Source organism: Magnolia sinica, chromosome 16, assembly GCF_029962835.1.
Source record: "Magnolia sinica isolate HGM2019 chromosome 16, MsV1, whole genome shotgun sequence".
Classification (NCBI taxonomy): domain Eukaryota; kingdom Viridiplantae; phylum Streptophyta; class Magnoliopsida; order Magnoliales; family Magnoliaceae; genus Magnolia; species Magnolia sinica.
The window spans coordinates 70,786,183-70,802,344 of NC_080588.1; the positions used below are offsets into that span (position 1 = coordinate 70,786,183).

Consider the following 16,162-nt stretch of genomic DNA (forward strand, 5'->3'; position numbering starts at 1 on the left):
CTGAGGTAGGCCATACCTTCGATCATTACTTTTGCGCAGGATGAATCGGGGTGTTTTGTATTCCATCCAATCCATTCATCTGACGCGCCTCATCAAGACGAAACAGCTACTAAAAATTCACAATATTCCAAAACTCAGGTGGGCCGTACCACGTTAATTTAGAGGCTCTAAGGTATAATATCATGGGGTGGCCCACAAAAGTGTTCAATCACTCTGATTTTTGGCGTAACAATAAAACAAGGGGTGATGCACCTTCTGGACGGGGTGGATTTCGTGAAAATTTAGTAACTCCCCCCACCAACCAATGGTCCAGATTACCTAAAATCAAGGGACCCATTTGCTAGAACTGAAAACACGTATATACCCTTGGAGAAGCCTCCTAGCACGCCTCTATCTCGTTCACTAGGGTTTTGCAAAGAGAAGGCTTTTGTTTAGAGAGAGATAGAGAGAGGGAGAGAGAGAGATGTTTCTAGGAGCAATACCGCGCAGGCCGGACAAGGCGGTTGCATACAAGCAGCTGAAGACGCATCTGATGATAATGGGAGCATGGGTTGCTGTGATCCGTATCACACCATATGTTCTCCATTACCTTTCCCAAGATATAGAGGAGCTAAAGCTCGAGCTCTAATCTCCCAGGTTTTTTTTTTTTTCTCTTCTTCTTTTTTATATCCATTTACATCCCCAAATCTCCCTTCATTCCTATGTATGAATCATCAAGTGTCTGCCGTCCGATTCCGGTATTGATCCCATCTCTCAATGGGGGCCGAGAACTGATTACCAACAGCCGACTGTACCGCTACTTGTGGTACAGCGCAATCTTTCTGCCAACATGCAAATCGGGCCCGTGAAAACGACAGGATAAAGCTGATCTGCCTGCTAGGTGGGTCATGCCTGTATGTTGAATCAGACCGTCGGTTGCCCATTGATTCAAAACGGTGTGGCCCACCTGATAAGTAGACTAGCCTGAAATTTTTGTGCCAGATGATCTTTATGGTGATGCCTGCTATTTTCATGGCGATGATTTCCTAGGCTGTTGCTTGTGTATGGTGAGCGGACCGGCCTTTTTCGGGGGTTGGTGCGACGGGCGGTCTTGCTTCTTGTCATACGCATTTTGGGGCATATCCAAACAGGATCTTTATCATTCCAGCAATTGGAGGCACCATGTTTTCGATGGAATTTATGGTTATGGTTTTTGAAGGAACTGATAGTGGAATGGCGGAAAAGGATTCATGTAGCTGACCCCAATTACTTGTGATAAGGTTTAGATGATGATGATGATTTTCGATTGATAACGACGTTAGGATATCAGGATATGCACATTGTACTTGGGATTTTTTGCTTGTACTTTTGGGCCATGGTTTAAGTGATCTAGAGTGTTGTTATTTTGGGTCTCTCATCATGGATGGACCATATCCCTGAAATCTCTTTGGTTGGGCCTTTAGTTGAATGTGGACCATTCCCTTCTTAACTGTCTTTTTGCAAGATATAGCTTGGAATTTAAGAGATTAGGCTCATCCTATTGAGAAAATTTTTTGGGGCATTTGGTGAAGTGCCAATGGTCTTCATGAGTGATGACTAATCCATGCGCCCCACTTGTACCACTCGACTATGCTGTCTATTTCGATGGGCCAAGGATCCCATCTGAAATTGGTTTGTTGGTTAGTAAGATTGAATCCCATAAGTTGAAATTCCTTATTATTGTGCCAACCAATGACTGAAAATTGGTTTCGGTGTACCATATTGTTCACACCAAAACCAGGTTGTATTGCCCCATATCAGGCTGTCTTGGGGCGATACGGGTTGATACATGTGTATCGTTCATGGATGAAACTAATCCACATTGGGCAATATGTGCCAGTTTTGGACAATAATATTAATCGTCAGTGCCAATCTCTTTTCTGAACCTTACCCCTTTTGAAACTTCTCCTCCATATCTGCTTAACGGTGTTGTGTTTGAAGTCCTCATTTGTGTCCTCAAACTTAATTGTATGCAGTTACATTTTCTTTCTTTCTTTTTGTATTTTTACGTGTCTAGGCTGTGTTTGGGTGTGCAAGTGAATGAATCGTGAACAGTCTTTTTAATTAATAGGAAAAATGAAAACAATGATTTAATCTTTCAAAAGAGAAGAAAACAAAAATAATGATTTCCTAGTATTCTTGACAAGCAGCTCTCAGATTGCATTTACTGTCATCTCAACTCCAACTTGAGAGGAAGGTGATTGTAATTGCAAATTGGATCCTAGTCCTTCGATATGAATGAGTACAAAGAAAATCATAATTTGGTTCTTTCTGCTAAACGTTACAATTTAATTTGATAATAGACCAGTGGACTTCTAGTCTAGACTCTAGAGATTGTTGAAATGTAACCTGCACTCTCATGTGAGATGCAGATAGAGCATTGAATTGGTATAAGATTGAAATTAGATTGTGTGAGTAATCCCATGTGATTTTAACTTTCCTTGTTGATTTTGAACTTCGAACAGCATTTTGGACAATTTGAACTTCAAACAACATTCTGGATAATTTGAACTTCCCATAAACTTCTCTACTCTTCAAGAACCTTATTAAGATCCGCTTCAGATTGAGCTTGATTGTTCTGGGGCAAGTCACCCTTACTTTTGTTTCAGGAATTCATACCCCTTTTTTAATTTAATGAATTTTAGTTTTCCTTTTAATTTTTATTTTAATTTTTATTTTTTTTTAAGGCGAAGCCCCACATTAGTAAGGACCTGTGATGCTCCTTGTTGAGATCATGGATTTGCTCTCACTGCTTACTCCATCTGCCCTTGAGATGATTCTTGATCTAAATCGCAAAATCTAAGTCCAACTGATGTATCATGACTCTTAAGCTCAGAAGTTAATTAAGGGCGCTGTTTGGGTATAATGTGAATCATGGTTCGTGTCGCTTCCATGGTGGACCTGATGCAATTATTTGGGTCTTTTGTTTTGGGTTAATTTTTTGTAGCAGTCCTATCATATCTTCTCTTTTTATTCAAAATTTTCTATTACTGATCAACATAAAAATAAAGAAAACAGAACCTTTTTAAAATAAAATAAAATAGAGAGAAATAGACTAATGCATACAAACAAGTAAAAAGAAAAAAAGAAGAAGACACTTTTGGGGCGGTGGAAAACACAGAATCCACATTTTGCAAGTTTTCGTTTTCCCACTTTCTATGCTCCAAATCACATAGAGAGGTAAGAAAGGGACGAGATCAAGAATTGGAAGGTCTTAACTTGTTACTCGGACAACGCATCCTGTTCTCCTAGGAAAGTAATCTATGAAAATGACAAGCAAACAAAAATATATACTGAAAACCCTTACCTTTCATCAACTTCTGTACTGGTAGCAGAATGTATCATGGTGTTGCTAGCCTGACCATTTCTATGAATTTTGGGTATATTACTATTGTCAGCGAATGCATATGCCGTTATAGGGTGCATGATCCACTTGTTCCCATTGTTGTTTCCTTGATCATATCAGATGGATTTATGTACATTATTAAGAGCTGTATGTGAAGTAATGATTATAATTTCCACTCATAGCATTTTTTTTTTTTTTTTTTTTGGGTTTGCTGCTTTATCTTAGTTTCTGATTTGAATTTGAAAATTTTTGCAGTGAGTTTTGGAAATGGGAAGTCCATAGAATGAAGAAGAAAAGCTTGCTTGAAGTTTCAAGTTGCGAACTCATGTCCTGAAAGGAACCCTATCATCATTTTATCAGTACATTTTCTTAGTTCAGTAGCAATGTTTCAGTGGGATTTTTTCCATTTTGGTGTTTGAAACATATGACATTTGAATGATATAGTAAGCATAAAGCAGATTTATGCCTTGGGTTTATATGGTTGTGTGATATGTGTTAGCATGTGGATATGGTTAGTAGGAGTGAATTACATGCGGTTGGATGATGCCTCCATCTTATGAGGACTGAACACCTACATTCGGTGGTATGTTAACTTCCCCATAGAGTATTAATAAAAGAACATTCATGCCTACAAACATTCAATTCACATGCATTGCATGGGGGATGTATCAGCCATCATTATGGATGCAAACCAATACAAATCATGCATTTTAAATAAAGGTTACATTACAAAGTGCAAGTGTCTGAGCCATTTAATGAGACGGCCTCATGTCAGACTGGTTGGATGACAAGTTACTGTCCAACCATCAGATATGTTCCAATCTGTCAGGTGCGGATGACATCCAGCCCGTCCAATATGTGGATCTGCCATCAGAATCCCCTGATGAAAACAATTCAGTTGCATCCAATCATCAGCTAGGTCGCAACATAAATAAAACAATGAATAGCCGCCCATATAATAAAAGAAATGCAAGTGTGGCTCACCTGATGGGTGGATCTGGTTGGGACTCAGTGCGAGCGCTTGCATTTCAAGATGAAAACAATCCGCTGGTTGGATTGGACATGACAATCTCTCTCATTTAATAAGATGGGCCCAAGAGTCATAGCCAAAAACAATAATCTCGACCATCTGATCAATAATGCAATCCAAATGAACTACCATTGCACAACATTAAACGAGCTAAAAGGTCCTGTCATTGGAGGACTCATATGGAAATTGGATTGCGTAATGAGTAAACTCAGTTGGGCCCACTATGAATGTATGTTGTTTATCCACGTCGTCCATCTGTTTCTCCGGCTCATTTTAGGGGTTGATCCCAAAATTGAAGCATATCAAAAGCTCAATAGAGAATAATGATTTTCACCGATGAAACTTTGCTAGGGCCCACAGTGATGTTTATTAACCTGTTCATAAGATAGCACAGACATGGATGAAGGGAAAACCAAATATCATCTTGATCAAAAACTTCTATGGCCCCCAGGAATTTTTCAATGGTAGATGTTCAATTCACACTGTTTCTTATGGTGTGGTCCACTTGAGCCTTGGATATGCTTCATTTATGGGTTCAAGCTTTAAAATTATCTAATAAATGGATGGACAGATTGGATAAAATACATAAATGACAGTGGGACCCACAATTCTTTTTTTACTCAGGGACTCAGACCAACTCGTTAAGCCGCTACACACGTCGGTGGTGACTTGTCCAAGTCGGGCCTAATTGGTGTGGGTCCAAATAGACTCACGAACCAGTCAGAGTCGCCTCAGATTGTCCCACTGAAGCAATATTCAGGCCATGACCCAATCAACAGTCAGACCCACCTTGTTTTTCAGAACCAGGGACTCCAACTAACTCATTTTAATCTTGAGTGACTTATCTGGGTCGAGCCTATTTGCACTACTGAGTTATGGTGTTGAATCGTATTAAACGTGACTGGGTTAGAGTCAACTCAGATAAATCGTCAATCAACAGGGCCCACAAGAAGAACAGTGGAAATGGGACTAGTCTCAATATTATTCCAGCCTTCATATAATATTATTGGCACAACAAAAATTAGACGGTAACAGACACAAATATAAAAAAGACTAACCTTGACTAACTGGAAAATCAACATTAAATAAATAAGGACCAAAATGCTAAGAGATCTATTCATCTTTGCTTGTACAGAGAAACATGGACATAGTAAATTTTTTTTTTTTAAAAAAGAAAATATATACAAAAAGCGGGGCCTGGTGTTTGGATGACAATGAAAAACCAATCAAAACATTAATTTTTTTTCCTATAGGAATATGAAGATTGACCCTTCTACCGTGACCACTTGATTCAATGAATGTAATTTTTTCTTGTCAGAGAATAGATGGTCATTTGATGGTTTGACTAATAGACCTCACGTGTTCGGGCTTGGGCTTAGCCCAAGACCAAATCCAACCCATGACCCATTAGGCTCTAACACAACCTGACCCACTTAAAATTCATCCAGAGTGGTTGTGATAAGATTATCAGGTGATGATCTGGTTGTGGCTGTTGCGATGAGGCGGATACAAACACACATGAATGGATTAATAATAATAAAAAAAACATTTGTGTACAGGGGGTTTGTCCCCTCAAACCTGACTTAGAATATTGTTAATATCTTTCTTAATTAACCATTAATCTTTATGCTCCCCAGTGAAAGATTAGGATTTCCACATCTAATTGATTTTCGGGGTATTGCCCCCATCAATTGAATGGTCGAATAGATGAATGAGTTGGATGGCTAAATGTAAGCCCACTTGTACGGATCATAGTTCAAAATCAGATAGATTACACATGCACAGAAAGGCCAAGGATATCTACCTTGTAATCCATGGGAAATGTGTCATTGTACCAAGCCATTTGAAGCAGGAGTGAAACTTAGAATTCAACCAGGGTACCAACAAGGTAGAATTGAGGTAGTGCATTTTCTGGCAGCGCATTTTCACTGTTCACTTCAACCTGTTGTTAGAATTGAAGTAGGAAAATTGGTAGTAGGCTTAAATCCCATTTGTAAATATCTTTGAAGTAATATTTGCCCCCTACCGATAATTAAACTGGTTCGCAAGGAGGTTGCTGGCAAATTCGCTTTCAGGATAAATCAAGCCACTTTTTTCATCACAAGAATAGTGTCTACTGCAAAATTGAAGAGAATACCTACCAGAAATTCACAATACACTTATCTGCCCGCACTTCGCCTAAATAAAAAATTAAAAATCGATTTTATATGAAGAACGTAATTTGATCAAACATCAATTTTTGAAAAGCTTATTTACGATACGAAAGTAGTGCGAAGGATATATATATATATATATATATATATATATTTGAAAGATGATTATATTGAAAAGAAGAGAGAACTGAAACACAGGGAAAGCAAAAACAGAAAACAGAAAACCGAAACTGAGAGATCTGCTGAGATAGCAGAACAGCTCAAACCCCTAGAAACAACAGATCAGCATTCTTCAGAGCGTCAACCTGCGAATGAACTAAAAAAAAAAAAAAAAAACCCATTCCTGATTCATTCCCTTTGATCAGGAATGGCTTTTTATATAGTTAGAAATGACACTTGGAAACTCTTGAATGCTGCTATTTAGTCAAACTGAACAGATACACACCCATAATTACATGTCCTTTCATAGCGTCTCTTGATTTGGTTTTAACTTTCCACCACATTATTCACTAAAAGACTAACTAGTCACTAAAAGGCACCATGAGACACAACCAGGAGTCAACAGAAGACACAACCAAGAGACGTAACAATCCTTTTATTTTGAAAATTCACAACACCCGTATCCAGGTTTAACTCAAAATACCTTATCACCTCCAACTGGCCAGTGGTACAACCCTTTCTTTTATGCCTTTCGAATTTTTGTTTCTATTGCTATCCTTGAAAATTTTCTTGTGAAGATATGGGCCGTAGATTAAGTTAGCTGACCATGGTTGTAGGTGACCCATTCTCTAATTTTTCTTTTAACATTTTAAAAAGGTTTTAATTGCTCCATCACTTTGATTTTCGGTGTTTGATGAATGAAAAGTTAGGATCGTCATAAGCAAATGCCATATGTACAATATAGAACTTGGATGGATTAGGTTTCCCATTATGATAACGAAACTATCATTATGATTCGATCATTTCCTCTTAATTGAACTGAAAAATGGAGCAACGTCAGTTATGTGCCAAAATTCCTGTAAAGAGGATGAGATGGTAATGATTATTCTAATGAATAACCGCAACTCAATTTAGTTGTGCATCCACATGCACCCTAAGTGCGATTTTGATATAATGCAAGGCCCTGCATCACATCTACTATGTAGGGCTCAATCCCACCATCAGATAGCACACATGCCAAAGATCTGACCATTCATCAAGTAGTGTAAACTGTGAACATGCCTGAAGCAGTTACCGGGGAAAAAAAAAACCTCTACTGATTAGGCAAAACACACGTGTTGAGAAAAATGGGTAGTTGGAAGAAGAAAACGTCCAACCATCCAAATTCAACAGATTTGTATAGCTCACAGCTCGCTTAATGAGTCTACGACCTTGATTTTTGGCATATGGCATGTTCGGATTGTTGCACTACTTAATGAAGGGCTCAGATCAATCACACATGTTCCATCCAATGGTGAGAACCAAACCCCACAATCTACCAAGAAGCCACCTACCAAGCACTCAACTTTGCCTTAATCATCATTTGTATTAAATATAGAAAAGAATGGTAGGATATTACAATGGGATGTAAAGTTGTCCTCATTCCTCTACATTAAAAAATGCTCTAGATGTGTTGTACAAATACCCCATTCACCTCATGTGATTTGTTAATTGATCTAGCATCAAGTAAATCTGGCTTGAAATTCCATGCCTTTTGTCTTCAACTACAAATTCAAGAACATCACCATCAATTTCAATCAAGCTAAGAGCTCTCCCCTTTCTAATCCCCTTGTCCTTCATCAGCTTCCTCACCCTCTTCACATCTTCCCATCATTTAGCCTCACAAAACATGTTTGATATTAATACATACAACCCCCCACCATCAAGAGGCTCCAACTCTAGCAGCTGTTTTAGTACTTGCTTTCCAATCTCCATATTGCCATGAATCCTACAGGCCTCAAGCAGGGCACCCCACACAACAACATCAGGCTTCATTGGCACGTCTCCTATTAACTCGATTGCTTCCTACAAACACCCTCCTCATCCTAGAAAATTGACCATGCAAGCATAGTGTTCGATTTCTCGAGGAACCCCATAGACAAGACTCATAGTATCGAAGTAATGTTGACTGGTGTCCAAGAAACCGCCGTGGTGACAAGCACATAGCACGCCGACAAAGGTAATCCCATCTAGTGGTACACCATCATTTTGCATCCTAGTGAAGAGATCAATAGCATTGAGAGCGCGGCTGTGCATTGCCAGGGCTCTAATCATAACATTCCACGACACCACATTCCTCTTAGACATCTGTCTAAAGAGATGTAAGGCAACATCTACAGGACCACATTTCGCATACATGTCTATAAGCGAGTTACATAATGTGACACTAGGTTGTATGTTGTTATTGCGAATATACATGTGGGTTTTCTTTCCCGTCATCAAATCACCAAGTTGGCTACAAGCTATAAGAACACTCACCAATGTAGCCTCATTGGGTTAAACTGCCAAAGCTTCCATCTCGGTAAATAGATCCAACACTTTTTGCAATAGACCTTGTTGAAGATAACAAGAAATCATTGCATTCCAAGAAACTACATTTTTCTCGGACTTCTTATCAAATTCACAACGTGCAAGATCCAAGAATCCATTTTGAGCATATGCCCCCACCATTGAAGTCCATGAAACCACATTCTTCTTAGGCATTCTATCAAACAATGTCTGAGCAGAGACCAAATCCCCACACTTGGCATACATATCCACCAAAGCGTTCTTGACAAATAAATCAGTTTCCACCCCATTTATCTCTACGTACAAGTGTAGGAATCTACCCATATCGGAATTACCCGTTTCTGAACAAATAGAAAGGAGATTAACGAAGGTAAAATTGTCAGGTTCCATACCTGAATCCCTCGTGGCCCGAAAAAGAGAAAAAGCTTCCTTGCAGCAACCCACTCGAGAATAGCCACCAATCATTGAATTCCAAGAAATAAGACTTCTCCAGAGAGATCATCAAACAACTGGCGAGCATATTGAATCAACCCACAAACTGCATAAACATGGAGGAGCACATTTTGCACGGAAACTTGTGATCCGAACCTGAGCTTGACCACATGAACATGGATTCCAATCGCTTCCATGAAAGCAGATTCGAGGGAGCAAGCCTTGAGAACAAATGGGAAGGTGAATTCGTCGGGTGTGAAACCTGCCCCCATCATTCGAGAATAGAGGAAGATCGATTCTCTGGGGTTACTGCTATTAGAATAGCCTCTTATCAAGCTATTCCACAAGAATCGGTTGGGTTCAGCTATTTGATCAAAAACCAACTGGGCATGGCAAAGATCACCCATATGGGAGGTGGCACAGAAAGCGATGAGCTTTCCAGCTGTGACGATTTCTTTAAGATATCCGATCTGGATGATGTGAGCATGGATTTGTTTGAGTTCTTTAATGAATGTGCATTTGGCTAGAAGGGAATGGAGGTTTGGGTGAGTGGGGAATTTGAATTCGGGATTTTGGTTGGTTTTGGCGGGAGAGGCGGTGTGGAGGGATAGGAGAAGGAAGAGGTTGGATTTGACGCGGGAAGCAAGGGGTATATGTTTTGGAGGAGGGAACATGGTTTGGAGATGGAAGCATTTGAATGGAGATTGAAATTCGACCGTTGGGAGTTTGTTTGGTTTCAATGGATGGGATTTGGAGGGAGGGGAAATGCTTGAAGTGGAAAGTTTCCTGTTACTACTTGGTAGGGAGGCGGTGCAACAAAAAGCTCTGTGGGGCCCACCGGTGATTTTTTGTGGCATCCACTTTGTCCATCGTCTGTACCAGATCATGTTAGAACGTGATCCCCAAAAAGCAGGACGATCAAAACTCAAATGGGCCACACCACAGAGGACAATATGGAACTCCTATTCTCGAAACGTCTTTGGGGCCCACTGAAGTTTGGGATCTCATCTTACGACTAGGCAAGATGGCATATAATGGGCCTTAAGAAGATCTCATCAAGGACCCAAGCAATGATAGACGAACTTCCAATGTCCACTCACGAATAGGTCCAAGAACACATGCCATTACAACTAGCGTAGTGCTTCATAATTTCAATCAAACACTAACCAATCCCATATGAACATCCCATGTCTCACCTTCTACACTTATAAGGATTTAGCATTTAGCATCAAGTCATGTTCTGGATAGCATGTCCGAGCCATGTCATCGATGTTTTCTTCGACTAGCTATTTTGTTCATTGCTTTTTAAACACCCTAGAATAGATGATCAAGTTTTAAAGAATAGTTGTCCTTCAATTTCCCGGTGCCTGTGCATAAATTGCCGAGACAAACCATGGACAACTTGTTTGCCAAGCAATCATAAGAATTAAGATGACTCCAAATAAAACGTCAAAGAACTTGCCCAACATGTCTCCAGCTCCACTCCTCAAGTAAGTTGGTAGAGACATTCCTCAACAAGGCATGAACATGGACTTCCGGGTCCCATGGACTGCATAATCAGCCTTGGAGTTGAAAACCTCCCAAGGGGAGAGAGATTCTTATACTGATTGCAGTTTGGCTGATCGGATTTAGACCCTGGCAAATCAAGTAATTTCCAAATGCAGCACTCAGACAATCTTTCCAAATGGAGCCCTCATACAATCTAACTACCTGAGGCAGAGAGAGGCTTGATCCTGATTCCTGAAATGGAATTTCTATTTCCTTTGGGCAGGTGATCTTGATATAGAATGGAATTTATTCATCCTACTTAGTAGGTCAGCTCTGCTGCCTCAATTCAATAGTGTTTTGTTTGCTCACTAAATAATCTCTATTTAGTTCAAATCAGCATTCTGTGCAAGTGGGGGGCACTGGCTTAGCCTGACTACTGTAGGGCATTGTAGGCTACAAATTTTTTTATGCCTTTAATAAAGAATTTTCACCATGAAATTATCATACATTTTCAGACGAAAATACTTGAAAAAATGGGTTCTAACTAGTAGGGGAAGTTAACATACCACCGAATGTAGGTGTTCAGTCCTCATAAGATGGCAACATCATCCAACTGCATGTAATTCACTTCTACTAACCATATCCACATGCTAACACATATCACACGCAACCATATAAACCCGAGGCATAAATCTGCTCTCTGCTTACTATATCATTCAAATGTCATATGTTCTAGATTGAACTTTGGCAACTACATGGCTATAACTTATGGTACACTGGATCACTTCTCATTTGAAAATATTTGTATATAGTCTAACTAAACATAACTTAAATTGTGGGGCTCTGCACCCAGTTATGATGAATAATGGATGTCCACCATGCCTATCAAATCCCTACTCCCCCAATCTAAAAACCTAAATTTATTTGATTAACAAATTAGATAGGCCACACAATAGGGGAATAATTGAGAGTGGAACTTATTGTTTGTGAGGAATGCGGCTCAGAAATTTGACTCATTAATTGTGAGCATCCTATCTAAAGTTAATTTTAGATGTTTTAAGCATGATTTTATAATATCCTATAGCAGCCCACTTGTCAAGACTTAGATTTTGGAAGTAGATTGTGTGATGACCCTAATACAATGTAGTTTAGTGGTGTTAGGATGCTTGTTGCGACTTAACAACTTTCAAACATGTATTGCGTGGTCTATTTACGTGTTCCAATCAAATCTTGCGACTCTCAATAGCATTAAGCTAAGTGTTGTGTTTCAAGTCCTCATTTGTGTCCTCAAACTTAATTGTATGCAGTTACATTTTCTTTCTTTCTTTTTGTATTATTACGTGTCTAGGCTGTGCAAGTGAATGAATCATGAACAGTCTTTTTAATTAATAGGAAAAACAAAAACAATGATTTAATCTTTCAAAAAAGAAGAAAACAAAAATAATGATTTCCTAGTATTCTTGACAAGCAGCTCTCAGATTGCATTTACTGTCATCTCAATCCAACTTGAGAGAAAGGTGATTGCAATTGCAAATTGGATCCTAGTCCTTCGATATGAATGAGTACAAAGAAAATCATAATTCGGTTCTTTCTGCTAAACGTTACAATTCAATTTGATAACAGACCAGTGGACTTCTAGTCTAGACTCTAGAGATTGTTGAAATGTAACCTGCACTCTCATGTGAGATACAGATAGAGCACTGAATTGGTATAAGATTGAAATTAGATTGTGTGAGTAATCCCATGTGATTTTATCTTTCCTTGTTGATTTTGAACTTCGAACAACATTTTGGACAATTTGAACTTCAAACAACATTTCGGATAATTTAAACTTCCCATAAACTTCTCTACTCTTCAAGAACCTTATTAACATCCGCTTCAGATTGAGCTTGATTGTTCTGGGGCAAGTCATCCTTACCTCTGTTTCAGGAATTCATATCCCTTTTTTAATTTAATGAATTTCAGTTTTCCTTTCAATTTTTTTTTTTTTTTTTTTTTAATAAAGGCAAAGCCCCACATTAGTAGGGACCTGTGATGCTCCTTGTTGAGATCATGGATTTGCTCCACTGCTTACTCTGTCTGCCCTTGAGATGATTCTTGATCTAAATCCCAAAATCTAAGTCCAACTGCTGTATCACGACTCTTAAGCTCAGAAGTTAATTAAGAGTGACGTTTGGGTATAATGTGAATCATGGTTCGTGGCGCTTCCATGGTGGACCTGATGCAATTATTTGGGTCTTTTGTTCTGGGTTACTTTGTTGTAGCAGTCATATCATATCTTCTCTTTTTATTCAAAATTTTCAATTACTGATCAACATAAAAATAAAGAAAACAGAACCTTTTCAAAATAAAATAAAATAAAGAGAAATAGACTAATCCATACAAACAAGTATAAAGAAAAAAAAAAGAGAAAAAGAAGACACTTTTGGGGCGGTGGAGAAAACAGAATCCACATTTTGCAAGTTTTCGTTTTCCCACTTTCTATGCTCCAAATCACACAGAGCAATAAGAAAGGGACGAGAGATCGAGAACTGAAAGGTCTTAACTTGTTACTCAGACAGTGCATTCTGTTCTCCTAGGAAAGTGATCTATGAAAATGGCAAGCAAACAAAAATATATGCTGAAAACCCTTGCTTTTCATCAACTTCTGTACTGGTACCAGAATGCATCATGGTGTTGCTAGCCTGACCATTTCTATGAATTTTGGGTGTATTACTATTGTTTGTGAATGCATAGGCCGTTATAGGGTGCATGATCCACTTGTTCCCATTGTTGTTTCCTTCATCATATCAGATGGATTTATGTACATTATTAAGAGCTGTATGTGAAGTAATGATTATAATTTCCACTCTTAGCATGGTTTCAATGATCGCTTTGCTGCTGTATCTTAGTTTCTGATTTGAATTTGAAAGTTTTTGCAGTGAGTTTTGGAAATGGGAAGTCCATAGAACGAAGAAGAAAAGCTTGCTTGAAGTTTCAAGTTGCGAACTCATGTCCTGGAAGGAACCCTATCATCATTTTCATTTTATCAGTACATTTTCTTAGTTCAGTGGCAATGTTTCAGTGGGATTTTTCCATTTTGGTGTTTGTTCCAGTTTGAGGACACCAACTATATGAAAAACCTTCTATTCAACTTAAGCGATGCATGGTCAGAGCCATTCAATAAAAAGAAAAAGTAAGTTCTTTTTCTGTGCTTTCAACTATTAAACCTTCTGAATGAACTGCCCAGATCATGTCCATATATATACCACATGTACGGAAATGATGTGGAGGCACTAAACCTCCATGCTTCCAGAGGCACTGGATCATCCCCCCACAGAATATTAATAAAAGAACATTCATGCCTACAAACATTCAATTCACATGCATTGCATGGGGGATGTATCAGCCATCATTATGGATGCAAACCCATACAAATCATGCATTTTAAATAAAGGTTACATTACAAAGTGCAAGTGTCTGAGCCATTTAATGAGACAGCCTCATGTCCAACCAGTTGGATGACAAGTTACCGTCCAACCATCAGATATGTTCCAATCTGTCAGGTGCAGATGACATGCAACCCGTCCAATATGTGGATCTGCCATCAGAATCCGCTGATGAAAACAATTCAGCTGGATCCAACCATCAGGTGGGCTGCAACATAAAAAACAATGAATAGCCGCCCATATAATAAAAGAAATGCAAGTGTGGCTCACCTGATGGGTGGATCTGGTTGGGACTCAGTGCGAGCGCTTGCATTTCAAGATGAAAACAATCCGCTGGTTGGATTGGACATGACAATCTCTCTCATTTAATAAGATGGACCCAAGAGTCATAGCCAAAAACAATAATCTCAACCATCTGATCAATAATGCAATCCAAATGAACTACCATTGCAGAACATTAAACAAGCTAAAGGTCCTGTCATTGGAGGGCTCATATGGAAATTGGATTGCATAATGAGTCAACGCCGTTAGGCCCACTATGAATGTATGTTGTTTATCCATGCCGTCCATCTGTTTTTCCGGCTCATTTTAGGGGTTGAGCCCAAAATTGAAGCATATCAAAAGCTCAAGTGGGAATAATGATTTTCACTGTTGAAACCTTGCTAGGGCCCACAGTGATGTTTATTTGTCATCCAACCTGTTCATAAGATAGCATACACATGGATGAAGGGAAAACCAAATATCATCTTGATCAAAGACTTCTATGGCCCCCAAGAATTTTTCAATGGTAGACGTTCAATTCACACTGTTTCCAATGGTGTGGTCCACTTGAGCCTTGGATATGCTTCATTTTTGGGCTCAAGCCTTAAAATTATCTAATAAAATGGATGGACGGATTGGATAAAATACATAAATCACGGTGGGACCCACAATTCTTTTTTCACTCAGGGACTCAGACCAACTCGTTCAAGCTGCTACACATGTCAGTAGTGACTTGTCCGAGTCGGGCCTAATTGGTGTCGGGTCCAAATAGACTCACGAACCAGTCCGAGTCGCCTCAGATTGTCCCACTGAAGCAATATTCAGACCATGACCCAATCAACAGTCAGACCCACCTTGTTTTTCAGAACCAGGGACTCCAACTAACTCATTTTAATCTTGACTGATTTATCTGAGTCGAGCCTATTTGCACTACTGAGTTATGGTGTTGAATCGTATTGAACTTAACTGGGTTAGAGTCAACTCAGATAAATCGTCAATCAACAGGGCCCACAAGAAGAACAGTGGAAATGGGACTAGTCTCAATATTATTCCAGCCTTCATATAATATTATTGGCACAACAAAAATTAGACAGTAACAGACACAAATATAAAAAAGACTAATCTTGACTTATTGGAAAATCAACATTAAATAAATAAGGACCAAAATGCTAAGAGATCTATTCATGTTTGCTTGTACAGAGAAACATGGACATGGTAAAATAAAATAAAAAAAGAAAGAAAATATATACAAAAAGCGGGGCCTGGTGTTTGGATGACAATGAAAAACCAATCAAAACATTTTTTTTTTCCTATAGGAATATGAAGATTGACCCTTCTATCGTAACCACTTGATTCAATGAATGAAAATTTTCTTGTCAGAGAATAGATGGTCATTTGATGGTTTGACTAATAGACCTCACGTATTCGGGCTTGGGCTTAGCCCAAGACCAAATCCAACCCATGACCCATTAGGCTCTAACACAACCTGACCCACTTAAAATTCATCCAGAGTGGTTGT

General features: G+C 38.9%; 3 protein-coding genes across 4 annotated transcripts; 1 reads left to right on the forward strand and 2 right to left on the reverse strand.

Annotated features, from left to right (window-relative positions):
* The first annotated feature begins 377 nt into the window (after positions 1 to 377).
* On the forward strand, positions 378 to 14,043 carry LOC131229311 (mitochondrial import receptor subunit TOM6 homolog). Of its 2 annotated transcripts, none has more exons than XM_058225234.1 (2): positions 378 to 636; positions 13,876 to 14,043. In XM_058225234.1, exon 1 carries the CDS (start codon positions 464 to 466, stop codon positions 626 to 628), a length of 165 nt encoding a protein of 54 aa, XP_058081217.1. In that variant the 5' UTR covers positions 378 to 463; the 3' UTR covers positions 629 to 636; positions 13,876 to 14,043. The 2 variants fall into 2 exon arrangements, with proteins under 2 accessions (XP_058081217.1, XP_058081216.1); XM_058225233.1 differs by lacking the exon at positions 13,876 to 14,043 and adding an exon at positions 3,620 to 3,840 and having other exon boundaries at positions 382 to 636.
* On the reverse strand, positions 8,567 to 9,499 carry LOC131228925 (pentatricopeptide repeat-containing protein At1g08070, chloroplastic-like). The gene is made up of 2 exons (XM_058224760.1): positions 9,079 to 9,499; positions 8,567 to 8,988 (listed from the first exon to the last, which is right to left on the reverse strand). Exons 1-2 carry the CDS (start codon positions 9,497 to 9,499, stop codon positions 8,567 to 8,569), a joined length of 843 nt encoding a protein of 280 aa, XP_058080743.1.
* LOC131228926 (putative pentatricopeptide repeat-containing protein At3g05240) lies at positions 9,496 to 10,140 on the reverse strand. Its single transcript, XM_058224761.1, has one exon. It carries the CDS (start codon positions 10,138 to 10,140, stop codon positions 9,496 to 9,498), a length of 645 nt encoding a protein of 214 aa, XP_058080744.1.
* Positions 14,044 to 16,162: the final 2,119 nt, after the last annotated feature.

Excerpts from the sequence above, each read along its gene's own strand:
- LOC131228926 (XM_058224761.1), bottom strand. The coding sequence starts at position 10,140 with ATGTTCCCTCCTCCAAAACATATACCCCTTGCTTCCCGCGTCAAATCC.
- LOC131229311 (XM_058225234.1), top strand. The coding sequence starts at position 464 with ATGTTTCTAGGAGCAATACCGCGCAGGCCGGACAAGGCGGTTGCATAC.
- LOC131228925 (XM_058224760.1), bottom strand. The coding sequence starts at position 9,499 with ATGATTGGTGGCTATTCTCGAGTGGGTTGCTGCAAGGAAGCTTTTTCT. Across the intron at positions 8,989-9,078 it reads TTCTTGTTATCTTCAACAAG|CTTGTAGCCAACTTGGTGAT; the intron begins GTCTATTGCAAA and ends GTGTTCTTATAG.